At 49.5% G+C, this 15799-nt stretch overlaps 1 protein-coding gene across 1 annotated transcript in view; it reads left to right on the plus strand.

The window, feature by feature from the left end:
• TTC7A (tetratricopeptide repeat domain 7A) overlaps positions 1–15799 on the plus strand; it is a 124972-nt gene that overhangs the window by 15821 nt on the left and 93352 nt on the right. Inside the window, exon 3 of the mRNA XM_060116855.1 lies at positions 5617–5785. Within this exon, the coding sequence (XP_059972838.1) occupies positions 5617–5785 (169 nt within the window). The remainder of the gene's footprint in view (positions 1–5616; positions 5786–15799) is intronic.

Genomic DNA, 15799 nt, shown 5'->3' on the forward strand with positions numbered 1-15799 from the left:
AAGTTTGAAACTGTTCTCAATTACCATGTATCCTAAACTATAATAGAAATATGGGTATGTCATTAGAGACCCAAAGGGGAAATGATTTTTCAAGAGATGTTCCAAAGTAATATATTTCCTGACTTAAATATTTTATTGCAACCTACTATGTGCAAGGCATTGTGTTATGTACTTTGAGGGCAATAAAGATGAGTCCAGCATGGACCCTGCCCTCAGGGAGGTTGCAAGGCTACCGGGAAGGTAGTCCTATTAAAAAATTATTCAGGGTGTACTGTGACACATGCTACAGGAGTAGCATACATGGGGAGGCAAGTCTGAGGAGGACACTCCCTGGCGTGAGGTGGGGAGTCAACTCAGGATTACGGTAGTGCTGGAATTGGACCCATCTGGGGGCTGGACTTTGAAGGAGGTTAGGATATGGACATACACAGATAATACAAGGCATTCCAAGCTACAGAAGCAGTGTATAATCAAAGAGCTCCTCTTAGAAGAATTTCCTTAAAGTATGTCAGTTAGCAAGAGTGTAAGGGACTGGTGTGTAATTGGTGTAAAGGGACATTAGGGCGAGAGAGTGGGACTGGAACAGCAGGCCAAGAAGTGGGGGGCATTTTCTGTAAGCAGTGTGGGGAGACTATACTGGAAGTTTAAGGTAACTGCATTTAGACTCCTTGACAGGGATTATTGTAGCTCTGGGAGGTTTTGTCTCGGATTAAAATAGCTGCTTGACCCTGAGCCTGTCCCTTGATATCCTGGGCCCTCCAGTTCCTCATCTGCCAATCAAAATGGTTGGACTTGATTGATGGGTCTCAAGCTTTTCCCACCAAGACCCTTTTAATTTTTTTCTTTCCAGTAGACTCTATTATATATTTAAAAATTCTTTTTTTTTTTGAGAGTTTTGGGGTGAACTTGATTTTCTTTTTTTTTTTAAATTAGTTGCTGCTTTATAACAAAGTGAATCAGTCATACATATACATCTGTTCCCATATCCCTTCCCTCTTGCGTCTCCCTCCCTCCCACCCTCCCTATCCCACCCCTCCAGGCGGTCACAAAGCACCAGGCTGATCTCCCTGTGCTATGCGGCTGCTTCTCACTAGCTATCTATTTTACCTTTGATAGTGTATATATGTCCATGCCTCTCTCTCGCTTTGTCACAGCTTACCCTTCCCCCTCCCCATATCCTCAAGTCCATTCTCTAGTAGGTCTGTGTCTTTATTCCTGTTTTACCCCTAGGTTCTTCATGACATTTTTTTTTCTTAAATTCCATATATATGTGTTAGCATACGGTATTTGTCTTTCTCTTTCTGACTTCACTCTGTATGACAGACTCTAGGTCTATCCACCTCATTACAAATAGCTCAATTTCGTTTCTTTTTATGGCTGAGTAATATTCCATTGTATATATGTGCCACATCTTCTTTATCCATTCGTCCAATGATGGACACTTAGGTTGTTTCCATCTCCGGGCTATTGTGAATAGAGCTGCAATGAACATTTTGGTACATGTCTCTTTTTGAATTATGGTTTTCTCAGGGTATATGCCTAGTAGTGGGATTGCTGGGTCATATGGTAGTTCTATTTGTAGTTTTTTAAGGAACCTCCATACTGTTCTCCATAGAGGCTGTACTAATTCACATTCCCACCAGCAGTGCAAGAGAGTGCCCTTTTCTCCACACCCTCTCCAGCATTTATTGTTTGTAGATTTTTTGATGATGGCCATTCTGACTGGTGTGAGATGATATCTCATTGTAGTTTTGATTTGCATTTCTCTAATGATTAATGATGTTGAGCATTCTTTCATGTGTTTGTTGGCAGTCTGTATATCTTCTTTGGAGAAATGTCTATTTAGGTCTTCTGCCCATTTTTGGATTGGGTTGTTTGTTTTTTTGCTATTGAGCTGCATGAGCTGCTTATAAATTTTGGAGATTAATCCTTTGTCAGTTGCTTCATTTGCAAATATTTTCTCCCATTCTGAGGGCTGTCTTTTTGTCTTGTTTATGGTTTCCTTTGCTGTGCAAAAGCTTTGAAGTTTCATTAGGTCCGATTTGTTTATTTTTGTTTTTAATTCCATTTCTCTAGGAGGTGGGTCCAAAAGGATCTTGCTGTGATTTATGTCATAGAGTGTTCTGCCTATGTTTTCCTCTAAGAGTTAGATAGTTTCTGGCCTTACATTAAAAATTCTTTTTAAAATAAAAATGACTCGGGCTTATTGTAAAAAAAATTCACTAAATAAAGAGTTTGAATAATAAATACCTCCATGTTTCCACCCCTACCCCCATGCCCACTACCATCCCCAGAGTTGAGCGCTGGTCACCATTTGGTGTGAATCCCATATGCTTTCTTTGTGCATTAAAAAACACACATACACATGTGTGGAGCTTTCTTTTCTTATTAGTCATAGGATTCATATTTGTCAAGTTGCTCTTTTGCACTGAAAACTTTCACTTGAAGCTTTCTGCATGCCAGTACCTCATTCTTTCTATTGGCTGAATGCTATCCACGTGTATTATTGTGAAAACTATTTTGTCTACCATATCACATTTATTAAGTACAAATTTTACCATGCTTGGGAGTTCCCTGGTGGCCTAGCAGTTAGGATTCTGGGCTTTCACTGCTGTGGCCCGGGTTCAACCCCTGGTCAGGGAACTAAGATCCCCCAAGCTGTGCGGTGCGACCAAAAAAATAAAATTAAAAAATGGAGCTTCCCTTGTGGCGCAGTGGTTGAGAGTCCGCCTGCCGATGCAGGGGACACGGGTTTGTGCCCTGGTCCGGGAAGATCCCACATGCCGCGGAGCGGCTGGGCCCGTGAGCCATGGCCGCTGAGCCTGCGCGTCCGGAGCCTGTGCTCCGCAACGGGAGAGGCCACAACAGTGAGAGGCCCGTGTACCGCAAAAAAAAAAAAAAAAAAAAAATTAAAAAATGGCTAGCAGGGCCTCCCTGGTGGCGCAAGTGGTTGAGAGTCCGCCTGCCGATGCAGGGGATACGGGTTCGTGCCCCGGTCTGGGAGGATCCCATATGCCGCGGAGCGGCTGGGCCCGTGAGCCATGGCCGCTGAGCCTGCGCGTCCGGAGCCTGTGCTCCGCAACGGGGGAGGCCACAACAGTGAGAGGCCCGCATACCGCAAAAAAAAAAAAAAAAAAAAAAAAAATGGCTAGCAGTTAATTTTAAAAATTTACCAAAAACACAACAGCAAAACCATACCATCTTCTATAACCATCACTCCATAGAAGAAAAAACAACACTGAAACACAAGACAGATGTGTTTAAGAATTAAGGGTAACGTTTTAAATAGTATAACTTAAGCTTTAGAAACATTCACCACATTGTCCTTAATTTTCTGCCAGCTTGGTGGAAGCTCTGTTGTCAACCGTCTTTGATCCACCAGGAACCACTCTGAGCTACACCCTGTCATCTTGCCCTGAAACGTGTCCTGAGCTTAGCTGCCCTTTTCCCCCTTTATAGTAGGACAGGATAATAATAATAATTACTCATGGCCTGTGTTTATCTAGCTCCTTTCTAAAGAAAAGTTCAAAGCTGTTTTCTGGACTTTGCCCTATTAATGCTCTTGGCATTGCTGTGCTGGGAGTTGAGGGGTGGCTGTTATTTTCTCACCCTCAACAATGGGGAAAACCAGGCCAGAGCAGAGAGGAAATGTGCCTGTGGCTTGAGACCAGGGGAGCAGGGATGGCAGAGCTGTTGCTCAGCTTGAGGGACTGTGGACCACATGCCTCTGGGGGTGTGTGATCTGTGGCCCTGGCCCAGGGTGTAGGCAACCTGTTTGGGGAGACTAGCAAATCCCCTTGAAAAATTCAGCCTTTGAGAGTTAATCACTAGTCAACAGGTCAGGCATGCAGGGGCCCAGTGGGTCCACTTGGTGGAGACGTTGTAGGAGGTCAGCAGAAGAGAGCTATCTGGTAGTCAGGGAGGCTTCTAGGAGGAGGTGGGCCTGAGCAAGGCTCCGAAGGATAGAGGAGGATCTGGATAGACCGAGGGGAAGGGAAGGCTCTTCTAGATGGGGGCTTGTGCGAGCAAAGGAAGAATGTGTATTTACAAAAACCAAAGACCAGTGAGGAAGGAGAATTTGGCTTTGCCGTGTTCCATTTCTCTTCATTGGCTTCTGAGAGGGCAGTAGATGGCGAGGAGTGGTGGACGCCTCCCCTGGGGTCACAGGTTCCCCAGACTCTGCTCTCCCTGCAGGGAGTCAGGGGCAACACCTTCCTGTTGGTGACAGAGGCCGGGGTGCTGACCAGCGCTGCATCTCCTGGGAGCTCCGTGGACAGAATTGATGCTGTGTGGCAGGGGTGGCGCCCAGAGCCTGGCCAAGAGGGTGGTGGGTCGGCTGAGCACAGACATGGAGGTGGAGTGGCCTCAGAAGGTGGGAGCTCTGGGCCCACGTCCAAGGCCAGGACTCTCAGGCAGGGCTGACCACACGTCCTTGGGCTCTGAGGGAGGCCCTAAGAGTCCTTGTATGGGGTGGAGATTTGGGCGTAAGCAGCACTTGATCAAGTAGGGGAAAGAAAACTGGTTTGAATGCAGGCACTTGATTCTGATGAGATGAGGGCAGTGGCCTCATGGGCCTTCACTCTCCTCCTGTCTTCTGTCCATGCTGCTGCTGTGGCCGTCTCCCCGCAGGGGTTCTGCTGCTTTGAGTGCGGGCTTCAGCTGCCTCACCTGCAGGACTCTTTCCAAGGCCTTTCACCTAGTTATATATTTGTACATATATGCATATATAGAGGAGCCCCCTAGTTATATAAGCTTTAGGCCCTGCGAAACTTGGCTGGGCCCCTGACTGCCCACTTGTGTTAAGAACAAGTGCCTGAACTGAGTGCCAGCCTTGGGCTGAAGCTTCTGGGAGCTTCAGGAGAGAGGAGTCAGGGCCAGTCTGCAAGCTGCCTGCAGTCTAGTTGGGGGCATAAAGTACACGCGCATGAAGCAATTAGGGACTCGTATAAGAATGTCACTAACAGAGAGAGAAAGACAAATACCGTATGCTAACACATATATATGGAATTTAAGAAAAAAAAAGTCATGAAGAACCTAGGGGTAAAACAGGAATAAAGACACAGACCTACTTGAGAATGGATTTGAGGATATGGGGAGGGGGAAGGGTAAGCTGTGACAAAGCGAGAGAGAGGCATGGACATATATACACTACCAAACGTAAGGTAGGTAGATAGTGGGAAGCAGCCGCATAGCACAGGGAGATCAGCTCGGTGCTTTGTGACCACCTAGAGGGGTGGGATAGGGAGGGTGGGAGGGAGACGCAAGAGGGAAGAGATATGGGAACAGATGTATATGTATAACTGATTCACTTTGTTATAAAGCAGAAAGTAACACACCATTGTGAAGCAATTATACTCCAATAAAGTTGTAAAAAAAAAAAAGAATGTCACTAAGAGCCACTACATAGGCCACGGACTGCAGGTGTGCAGAGAGGGGAGCTGTCCACATGGGTTTGAGGGTCGGGAAGGCTTCCTGGAAGAGGAGGGGAGTTCTGAGCAGGATCGTAGGCAAACCCTCATGGCTCGGTGAGAAGAGCGTTCATTCTCAGGTCCCCAGTGGGGGTGGGGCCGGGGTCTCTGGGGCAGGACCCTGCTGATGTGGTCCTTGGCCTTTCAGCCGCAGTACATGTGTGAGGCCATGCTGATCCTGGGCAAGCTGCATTACGTGGAGGGCTCATACCGAGATGCCATCAGCATGTACGCGCGGGCCGGGATTGATGACATGTCCATGGAGAATAAGCCCCTGTATCAGATGCGGCTGCTGGCGGAGGCCTTTGTCATCAAAGGTAGGTGTGAGCACCGGCCAGGTCTCCCCACCACTGTGCGCAGCTCGTTACACTCTGGCCCCCACGTGCCGGGAGCGGGTGGCAGCTGCAGGGCAGCAGTGCTGCGTTGAGGGTGGGCCTGCAGGGCAGCGTTTAAGGTACTTAACCCCCGGGAGTGCCCAGGCACTGACCAGCCAGGTGGATGCCAGGGTAACCAACCACATCAGCACATGCCGACTGACGGCAGGCGCCCGGCGGGATGTCAGGTCAGAAGACTCAGGTTCCTGCCCTGGCTCTATCGACAGATAGTCACCTGACTGTGTGCCCTTGGGCATATAGCTCTTCACCTTTCTTGGCCTCAGTGGATTTACCTGAAAGACAGGGTTGTAATACCTGCCCTCACAGGGTTACCATGAACAAGAGGAATCAGTTGTGTAACCAGGGTGAGAAGGGCTTTAAAAGCGTGCCACCCATTGTTAGAGTGGCACTAGTGACTGGCGTTGGCTACAGATCAGGTGCTCGATGGCACAGAGCAGCCTGGCTCTCCTCAGGTATTTGCTGGGCACCTGCAGTGAGCGGCCCAGGGAGGCAATGCTGGGATCCTGTGATGGGCAGGTCAGAGCCAGTTCCCAGGGCGAGTGATGCTGTGGCGGGGAGCCAGGCACACAGGGTCAGTGATACAGGAATTTCATCATGGGCGCTGTGGATGCCCACCTGGGGAAAGAGTGCCCTTGAACTGACCCTGAAGATGTTACATGGCAGTAAAAGCCCTCCCCCAGACTTTGTGCTTCAGGCTCCTTCTTCCCTGGATCCTTGAATCCTGGGATCACGGAGCCTGAGTGGTGGCTCTTGGTGGCAGTGAGGTCCCAGGAGCCCCTCTGTCCACACTGTTGCCAGGAATCTTGGATGTTTGATCATCTCTTTATTCCAGCACAAACCAACCCCCAGAGAAAAGTCTAGAAACACGTGTGACCCTGTGGGGATTTGGTGCCTGGCATTGATAAAGTATTTGTCACCTTCTTTTCTCTTATAGATGGGGACATTCTCCCATCTTATATACAGGGAAACTGAGGCCCAGAGAGGGGATGTACCTTACCTGGAGTTACCCAGAGATTTGTGGTGGATCCAGAATTGGAACCTCCACTCTCTGACATCGGCCTTGGACTATGAGTCCCCACTCCCACGCCTCTGTGTCCTTTGGGTCCTGGGAGATTGACTGTGACATCTGTGCAGAGCACAGCCTCCTTTAACCATGGCCGATGGGGCTTCTTAAGAGCTGTTTGTCCACCTGTGGGTCCCTGGGTCCCTTTCCCCATTGAGAGACTGTTCACACAATCCCAGGAAATCTGCTGAGATCTTCCCCCAGACAGACCTGGTGCCAGCCTGTGGGAGGCAGGTGCCCATCTGGGCCAGTCCAGTGTGTGGGGTCTTCTCCCTTTGCTCTCTCATCCCCTGCTCTGTGCCCCCGGTACAGGCTGGTCTTGGGGGTGATCTTCATTTGGCATTTGGTGATCTTCTTTCTGGCCTCTTGGAAATCACTTATGCCATGGACTCCCGAACCTAACACCCTTTCTTAAGGCTCCTTTCCGGCACTTTTTCCTGTAGACCTGGCTCGGTACCTACTGCTCCCTGTCTCCTGCTCTCTACTCTTTCCAGCACGCCTCCAGCTTCTTGGGGGAACACAGGCCCGGTGGTCACAGGTGCTGCAGGGGAGGTAAGGAGCTGGGTGTCCCTGGCGTGGGCTGCTCGGTCATGGGCTGTACTGGCTCCCCACCCCCCACTGACTGCACTAGGCTTCCCATTTGCTTGCCTCGTCTCTGCCTGTCCTCCCTGTCCTGTCGCAATGCCTGCACCCTGCTGCTCAGCATGCTGAGGTTCATCTGACCCTGTGTGTGCTTGAGACTGTGCACGTGGCCTCCAGGGTGTGCATGGTGTTGATTTTCCTGGGTTTGGCGGGCCCTGGTGTGGTTCCCAATGCAGAGAGTAGGGGATGGGGATGGCTGGTCATTGGTCCTGACTTCATTTATGAGCATGGGGCTTGTCTTAGTCTGCTAGGTTGCCATAACAAAGTATCATAGACTGGGTGGCTTAAGCAATAGGAATTTATTTCTCACAGTTCTAGAGGCTGGGAAATCCAAGATCCATGTACCAGCAGTGTTGGTGTCTGGTGAGGGCTCTCTCCTTGGGTTGCAGATGGCTGCCTTCTTGCTATGTCCTCACGTGACCTTTCCTCCATGGGTGCTCATGGAGAGATCCCTCTCTCTTTGCCTTCTTACAAAGCCACTAATCCCATCATGAAGTCCCCACCCTCATGACCTCATCTAACCCTAATTACCTTCCAAAGGCACCACCTCCAAATACCATCACATTTTGGGTTAAAGCTACAACATATGACTTTGAGGGGACACGAACATTCAGGCCATACGAAGAATGGTGGCAGCAGCCTACCACAGAGTTCACAGAATAATAACAGATATTTATTAAACCCTCTGTGCCAGGTATGCCCTCATTCAGCCCACACAGTAACCCCCCTCCCTGAGTGGGTGTTCTCTTCATTCCCATGTTACAGCCCAGGAGTTACGAGTAGAGAGGTGAAGGGACTCTTGTGGATTTCACTGGAATTGGCAGAGCCAGGATTTGAACTCAGGCAGCCAGAGCTTGTAAACACCCCTTGATGCTGCTGCTCAGAATTATAGACTGAAAGGAAACATAGAAATGATCTAGGCCAATTCTCAGGTTACAGATGAGAAAACTGAGGCTGGTGAAAGTGAAATGTAAGTTAGTTTGTGTGTGAACCAGAATGCCACCAGGCTGCCACCAGGCTGCCTCTTTTCAGGCTCTGTCAGATGCCAGGCGGCCTCCTGCGGGAGCCTGATGTGCCTTCTCCACAGTACTCGGCCTGGCTAGGCCATTACATCTCAGCTTATTTATCATCTTGCATTGTATTCTGCTCCATGGTTCCACTTGGTGCCTTCCAGGGGGGCAGGGAGTTGAGTTCTCAGGCACACCTGGTTGGCGGGAGGAGGGCGGGGCAGTGTGTCATGGTGGGAGGGGACTGAGCTGCCAGGCCTGGAGGCTCAGTGGGGGCTTGTGTATGGGTGTCTCAAGAGCAGGCTCTGGGTCTCTTCGCCCACAAAAGACATACTCAATGCACCTGCTTTCCCCTTCAGAGCAGGGAGACCTGGCAGGGTGTCCTCTGGCGGGTCACTCACAAGGACTTGACCTTGCTCTGAAGTCGTGGGGACATGGATTAGACCAGAAGATGCTTTCTGATTCCCAGGGAGGGCTTCAGACACTGTCTCAGGAGCTTGAGAGAAGGGGGCAGTTGAAGCAGTCGTGGGTTTCTCTTGCTTGAAGTGCAGAAACATTACGTGCACATATTTATATATTGCTTGGTGGGGAGGTGGGTGATATATGACCCTCCAACTTCTCCAAGGGGAAAAAGGTTATTGTCCATGTCAAGTTTGTTTAGAAACAATATGAACACCACAGGTTTTTCACTAAGATAGAAAAATAAAATAGCTTCACTTCCCTGTCTGAGCGAACTGTCACCCAACATCACAGCTGGGCTCAGACTGACCTGGTCCTGCCAGGAGCGGAGGCCTGGATTTTAGGGCCTCATTTTGGCCCCCGGGAGGTGGGCTGGGCCCTGTTGGGGCCTCTGGCTTTGGAGGAAGAACTCCCTCTCCCCAGGTCCTGCCTCTAGCTCCTGGCTGCCAGGTTAATGGGTCTGGCCTGGCCTGTGGCTAGCTGCTCCCAAGTCACCTGCCAGCCCTGGCAGGGCTGAGGGCCCTTCTCCTGCCTAGCACAATCCCCCATTTGGTCCCTCCTCCCCCAGTCTTCCAAGCTCCTCTGGTATACCTGACATCGATGGTGTACCCAGAAACTTGAGGCATGGACCCTTCGCCTCTGGAACCTGAGCGTATGATTGTCAGGGACGTGGGCGTGGTAAGGGTGCAGGATTATCACATGTGCACCACCCAGGAGTCTAGAAATGTAGACTCTCAGGCCCCTCACCAGATGTATTGAATCAGAATTTACATTTTAACAGCATTCCCAGGTGACGTGTATGCACCTTACAGTTTGAGAAACACTGCCCTGGAACTCTGGTTTAATAAATATTGATATTTGTTGGCTGGTGGGTTAACTTTCAGTTGATCTCTGTAGAATGGGAGGGAGTTGTTATATGCCCACTGTATGAATGGAGGAACTGAGGCTTGCCCACGATCGTGCAACCTGTGAATAGCAGAGCTTGGTCTGGTGGCCAGTGGTTGTCTCCCAAGCCTGAGTCCTGCCTATGACAGAGGACCCCTCCAGAGGGGTTACCTCCGAGATGCATTCGCACAGACAGAGGAGGGTATGGGACGTCCAGGAGCCCTGAGAAGGGAGAGGTAGGTTCCTGGCACTTACTGCAGAGCCTGGGGGGCTGGCCAGGATGGATGATGCCTTTGGGCACTGTCATTCTGCCCCTGAGGGTAGCCCAGAGGGGGCCCTAAGTGGGCCCTGGGGACATGGGGGACTCTAGCAAGGTTAGACCCATAGCAGGGTTCTTTGGGGGGTCCTGGAGGAATCGGGCCTTTCCCGGGCTGCAGCCTTAGCTCCTGATGGGGTCCGATTTTCCTGCCCCTTCCAGCACTGCCTTCAGCAGGTGCTGAGAACTGCCAACTCCGATTGTCTGATTTGATTCTCAGCCGTCTCTGTTTTGATTTGTCCCACAGGCAAAAAGGGCCTGTTTGCAAAGCTGTGTCATTCCGAACAGCTGCCGCGAGTGCAGTTTGCCCCTTTCTGTAGGCCTTAACACAGGCTAATTACCCTGAAATGTTCTACCAGATATCCTAAAGCTCCAGCCTTCGTGGCCCAAGGTCTCGCCTCAAGACAAAATAGGCTGCATTTCAACTGGCATTGCTGCCGCCTTGTATCTGGAATTCCAGTTTCTTAGCTGAGAAATGGCAAAATCCTCACTCCCATACCTGACCTCAGCTCAGCCAGTCCTGCATTTCAGGAATTGTTCCTCCGACATCATGCTTCTAGGGATTGGTTTCTGTATAATCAGACTTACGGTTGTAATGACAAAAATGCAACCCCAACTAGCTGGAAAAGCAACAACCGAAAGGGGGAGGGACTGAAAATGTACGGGCCTATGTAACTAGTAAGTCGTTGGGGGCAGATAGCATCCAGCATCAGCTGGATCCAGGGACTCCACGTGTTGTGGTCTTGCTCAGCAGCTCCAGGTTTACGTGGTCCTGCAGCCTAAACTCACAACCTCAGGAGGAGAGAATGCCTTGGGGAAGGTTCTCGTTGACCTGGTTTGGTCTCATGCCCACCCTGGAACCAATTTCAGTGACCGGCATCTAGGTGGCTGGTTTGGTACCCGGGGTGGGATTTCCCCACTTGAATCTTGTGGACCGAGCTGGAAGAATGGTTCCTCGAAGGAAAATCAGGGTGCTGTTACCAAAGTAGGTGAAAGGTATGGAGGGCAGAACCCCAGAGCTCAGACAGAATTGACTCTCCTTGGGTTACACCAGTAGTGACCAGGTGAGGATTTGAACTTGGCTCTCTCTGTTTCTGGCTTTGGGGCTCATCCCCAATGCCCGGGGAGTACTTGTTTGACTGACGCGCTCTGTTCCGGAGAGGGAAGTGAGTGAGACCCAGCTAGCTGTGGCGCCTTCCCATGTGAGCTGGGAGGTGAGGCTGAACTTTAGGAGGAATCAGCTGCTGATGAGTGGAAGAGGTGCCTTCCAGGTAAAGGCAAATCCAGAGGGAGGCCCCTGGGAAATGGAGGTGGCTTGTTTGGCGCCGGGTGTTGTCATACCTTTTTGGAGCTAAGAGAGGTTGTGCATGGGAGGACTGGGAAATGAGGGGGCATTGAGAGCCCAGCAGGAAGGCTCAGGGTCTCCCTTTTGCTGGTGTTCCAGAACTTTGGCCTTAGGTAGCCATACCATGAAGTGTGGCCCAGCCTGTTTCCCGTAAAATCAGCTCACCTGTTGGTCAACAAGCTGTCTGGGTCCATCTGGAGCAGAGTGCTCTGGGCCCTAGACTAGGCAAAGCCGCTGTAGATCCAGGTGACACACTGTCCTCTTTTCTGTTGGTTTGAGTCCTGAGGGGTAGCCCCAGCTTTGACGGACGTGCAGGATGCTTCAGGGACTGTTCTTTTGACATCTCAAGCCTTACCCGGTTCAGCCCCCAAAGCACCAGTGTCACTGTCCACCTCTCAGAGGGCCGTTCTGTGGCAAACGGCTTCCTTCTCTCCTCCGGCCTGTGTTGCTTCCCTTTCTCTGGCGCTCGCTCAATGTGGTAATGATGTGGGGAATGACCCCCCATTTCTCCAGCCATGAGTCCTGCCCCGAGCCCTAAAGACCTAGTCGTTGCTACCTAATCTGGGGCTCGTTGTGTCCCAAGTGGGCCCCTTGAAAGCCAGTACTGCCCTGTGTTTCAGCCTAGCAAACCCCTTTGCCGCTTGTTCACAGCCCAGCGCCAGCGAGGCCACTCTGGGCAGGCTTGCCTGCTGGCTGACCGATAGAAGACCTGCCGGGCTATGAAGGAAGATGCCCCCGGTTCACCCAAAATACTGCAGTGAGATGCTGAATTGTGAAGGTGCTGTGAAAAGTAAAAATGTAAAAAACATGAGGCAGCTGGGAGAATTCTGACTGCAAATTCTCTCCTCCTCACCCCTCCAGATTTTTTTCTTCTTTTTTTCTGTTCTTTCAGCCTCTGAAACCCCCAGCTCCTCTGCCCTCACCTGGGATTTTATGGCTTTAGTAAAACTTTCAAAAATAAAAGAACACCAGGCTGCTCCTAGGGCAGGACATGGTGGGATATTGGTTTGGGTTTTTTTTTAGTCCTGGTATGGCAGGAATTAACTGCTTATTTTGGCTTCCTTCTCAAAGGGGTGTGGGCCGTCTGCCTTGTGGGGAAGCAGGTCAGCACTTTTGGTGCTGCTGCCCTGGCCCCAGACTGTGATCCACGGAGTGAGAGGCTGGCCTCCAGATGGAGAGGAGTGAGCAGATGAGGGTGTCTTGGAAGGAGGCTGGGTGTGTTAATTGTGTGCTTACCAAGCCTTCATTGAGGTTCTGCCTGGACTGCGGGGTACGAAACAGGGCAGGAGGGTAAGTGGACTCATGGAGGGAGACCATGGGGAGTTGGAGTGGTCTCCCCGCATCTTCTTCTGGCAGGCCTTTCCTCCATTATTGGAGGTCACCCCAGAGAGTAGTTGGTGGAGGTGTGGAGTATGGACAGGGTTTTGAGGAGTGTATTTGAGAAACCAGCACCGACACTAGGGCCCATCCCTGCCAGGTTAGACAGCTATAATTCAGCCATTGGATACACATGGGAAAGGCAGGCCCCTGTGCGCTGGCCAGAAGCCTGAGATGTGGGAACCCCTGGTGGGTTACCAAGGGTAAGGAAAGACGCATGGAGTCTGGGCCGAGAGAACGGACGGTGTTGAAGCCAGAAGGCTTGGATCTAGTTGGCACTTTGAGCTGAGGGGTGTTGGAAGGAATATCTTCTCCCTGAATTAGCTCTCTCATTTGTCATTCTAGGCAAAGGCTAAACACCTACATAAGAGGTCATTTTGATCATCACTTGAAGCGTTTTCTGAGAGCGTGCTTTCTGTTCTTTATAAGACCCATCTAATTTAATTTTCATAGCTACCCTATGAGGTGGGCATTGTTAGTGATCTTATTTTGTCTTTGGGGAAACTGAGACTAAGATCTCTCTAAACATTTTGAGGTATATCCTTCCAGTCTTTTTTCCTATAGGTTTTTATGTTTTAAACGAAAATAAGTTCATACAATCATATATTTTATACGCTTGTTTTTTAAAGTTAATATTTTACAAAATAGTTTCTAGTATACATCTACATCACTACATAAAGTAGCTTTATAGCATTTCATTGTAAGAATCTATTGTAGTTTAGCAAACTTGTCTCCTGTTATTGAACCTGTAGGTTAAATCTCTTTTTTTTTTTTTTTTTTTTTGCCATTATAAACAATACTGCACTGGATATCCGTGAAGCTCAACTTTTGCGTTTTTTGCATACATTATATTTTTTAAGGATAAATTTCTAGAAGTAGAGTTACTGGATTGAAATGTGTACACTTTTCAGAAACTTTGATACAAGGAGTCAAATTGTCTGCTTTTTTTTTTATCAACTGGTAAAATGTAACATAAAATTTAGCATCTTAACCATTAAGAATTTTTTAGCTGCAGTGAAATACACATAACAAAAGTTATTATCCTAAAAGTTTTTAAGTGTACAGTTCAGTAGTGTTAAGTACATTCATGTTATTGTGCAACCAATCTCCAGAACACTTTATCTTGCAAAACTGAAACTCTGCACCCAGTAAACAGTTTTCCATTCTCCTCCCCCAGCCCCTGGCAGTCACCATGCTATCTTCTGTCTCTATGAGTTTGACTACTCTAGGTACCTCACAGAAGTGGAATCATACAGACTTTGTCTTTTGTAACTGGTTTATTTCACTTAGCATAATGTCCTTAAGGTTAATCCATGTTGTTGAATATGGCAGGATTTCCTTCTTTTTTAAGGCTGAATAATATTCCATTGTGTGTATATACTACAATTTTTAAAAAAAATAATGGCTTTTTTTCTTCTTTTTTTTTGGTTGCATTGGGTCTTCGTTGTTGCGTGTGGGCTTTCTCTAGTTGCAGCGAGCAGGGGCTACTCTTCGTTGTGGTGAGCAGGCTTCTCATTGTGGTGGCTTCTCTTGTTGTGGAGCACAGGCTCTAGGCACACGGGCTCAGTAGTTGCGGCTTGCAGGCTCTAGAGAGCAGGCTCAGTAGTTGTGGCGCACAGGCTTAGTTGCTCCGCGGCATGTGGGATCTTCCCGGACCAGGGAATTGAACCCATGTCCCCTGCATTGGCAGGCGGATTCTTAACCACTGTGCCATGAGGGAAGTCCTATCCTACATTTTCTTTATCTATTCATCCATCAGTGGACACTTGGGTTGCTTCTACCTTTTTGCTGCTGTGAATAATGCTGCTATGATCATGGGTGTAGTACACGTATCTCTTCTAGACCCTCTTTTCAATTCTTTTGCATATATACCCAGAAGTAGAGTTGTTGGATCATATGGTAATTCTGTTTTTAATCTTCTGAGGAATGGCCAGACTGTTTTCCACAGCAGCTGTACCATTTTATATTCCCACAGTTGCCCGCTTTTGAGTGTGATTTATGAGGGTTCTTCCCAACCTGGCCTGAGGCTTCCTCCCTGAAGGCTGAAGCAATGACTTGCATTTCTTCCTCCCTCCCATCCTCCACCCCCACAGGGCCTACGCCTCTCAGGTGCCCTGTGCTTTTGGACCAGCTGGGTAGGCAGGAGGGCGGGGGTCCACCCATCTGGAAAGTTCCATTACAGGGGAGGCATCGTGCTCTCCAGCTCTGCATCCAGGGCCCAGGGCTCCAAGGGCGGGGCTTCTTGGAAGGGCTGCTGTTTGGGATGTGATGAGTCACTGAGACCGATGAGGCCCGGACCAGCCTGGGTGTTGAGCTGTGCCAGGGTCAGTTTGCCTCCAAACCGAAAGTTCAAAGTTAATGAAAAAGCAAGCGTTCCTCTTGAAAGGGGATCTCCCCTGGCTTGCAGGACTGGGTGTTTTCACATAAAGGCCCCTCTGCCAGTGGGAATCAGGAGGCGGTGCCCGTGCTTCCTGACAGCCTCTGGCTTCCTGCCTGCTCAACAGGGCTGGGATCCACTGGGAGGGATCCTTTGAGGGCGGGCTCAGAAGCAGCCCGTCTCCATCTTGGACCTGGTCTGGCCACTTGTGCAGAAACACACAGGGCAGAGGATGAAGGAACCCGGGGGCTGGAATCCCCGGTAGATTTCCCATCAGATGTTTGTGACAGGAAAATGGCCTGTCATATGACTCAAAGAGCAAATATAAGGCAAAGAAGCCTCTTTTTTTTTTTTTTTTAATAAATTTATTTATTTTTGGCTGCTACCCTTCGTTGCGGTGCACAGGCTTCACATTGCAGTGGCTTCTCTTGTTGCAGAGCACAGCCTCTAGGCACACGGGCTTCA

The sequence above is a fragment of the Mesoplodon densirostris genome, chromosome 14 (assembly GCF_025265405.1).
Source record: "Mesoplodon densirostris isolate mMesDen1 chromosome 14, mMesDen1 primary haplotype, whole genome shotgun sequence".
NCBI lineage: Eukaryota > Metazoa > Chordata > Mammalia > Artiodactyla > Ziphiidae > Mesoplodon > Mesoplodon densirostris.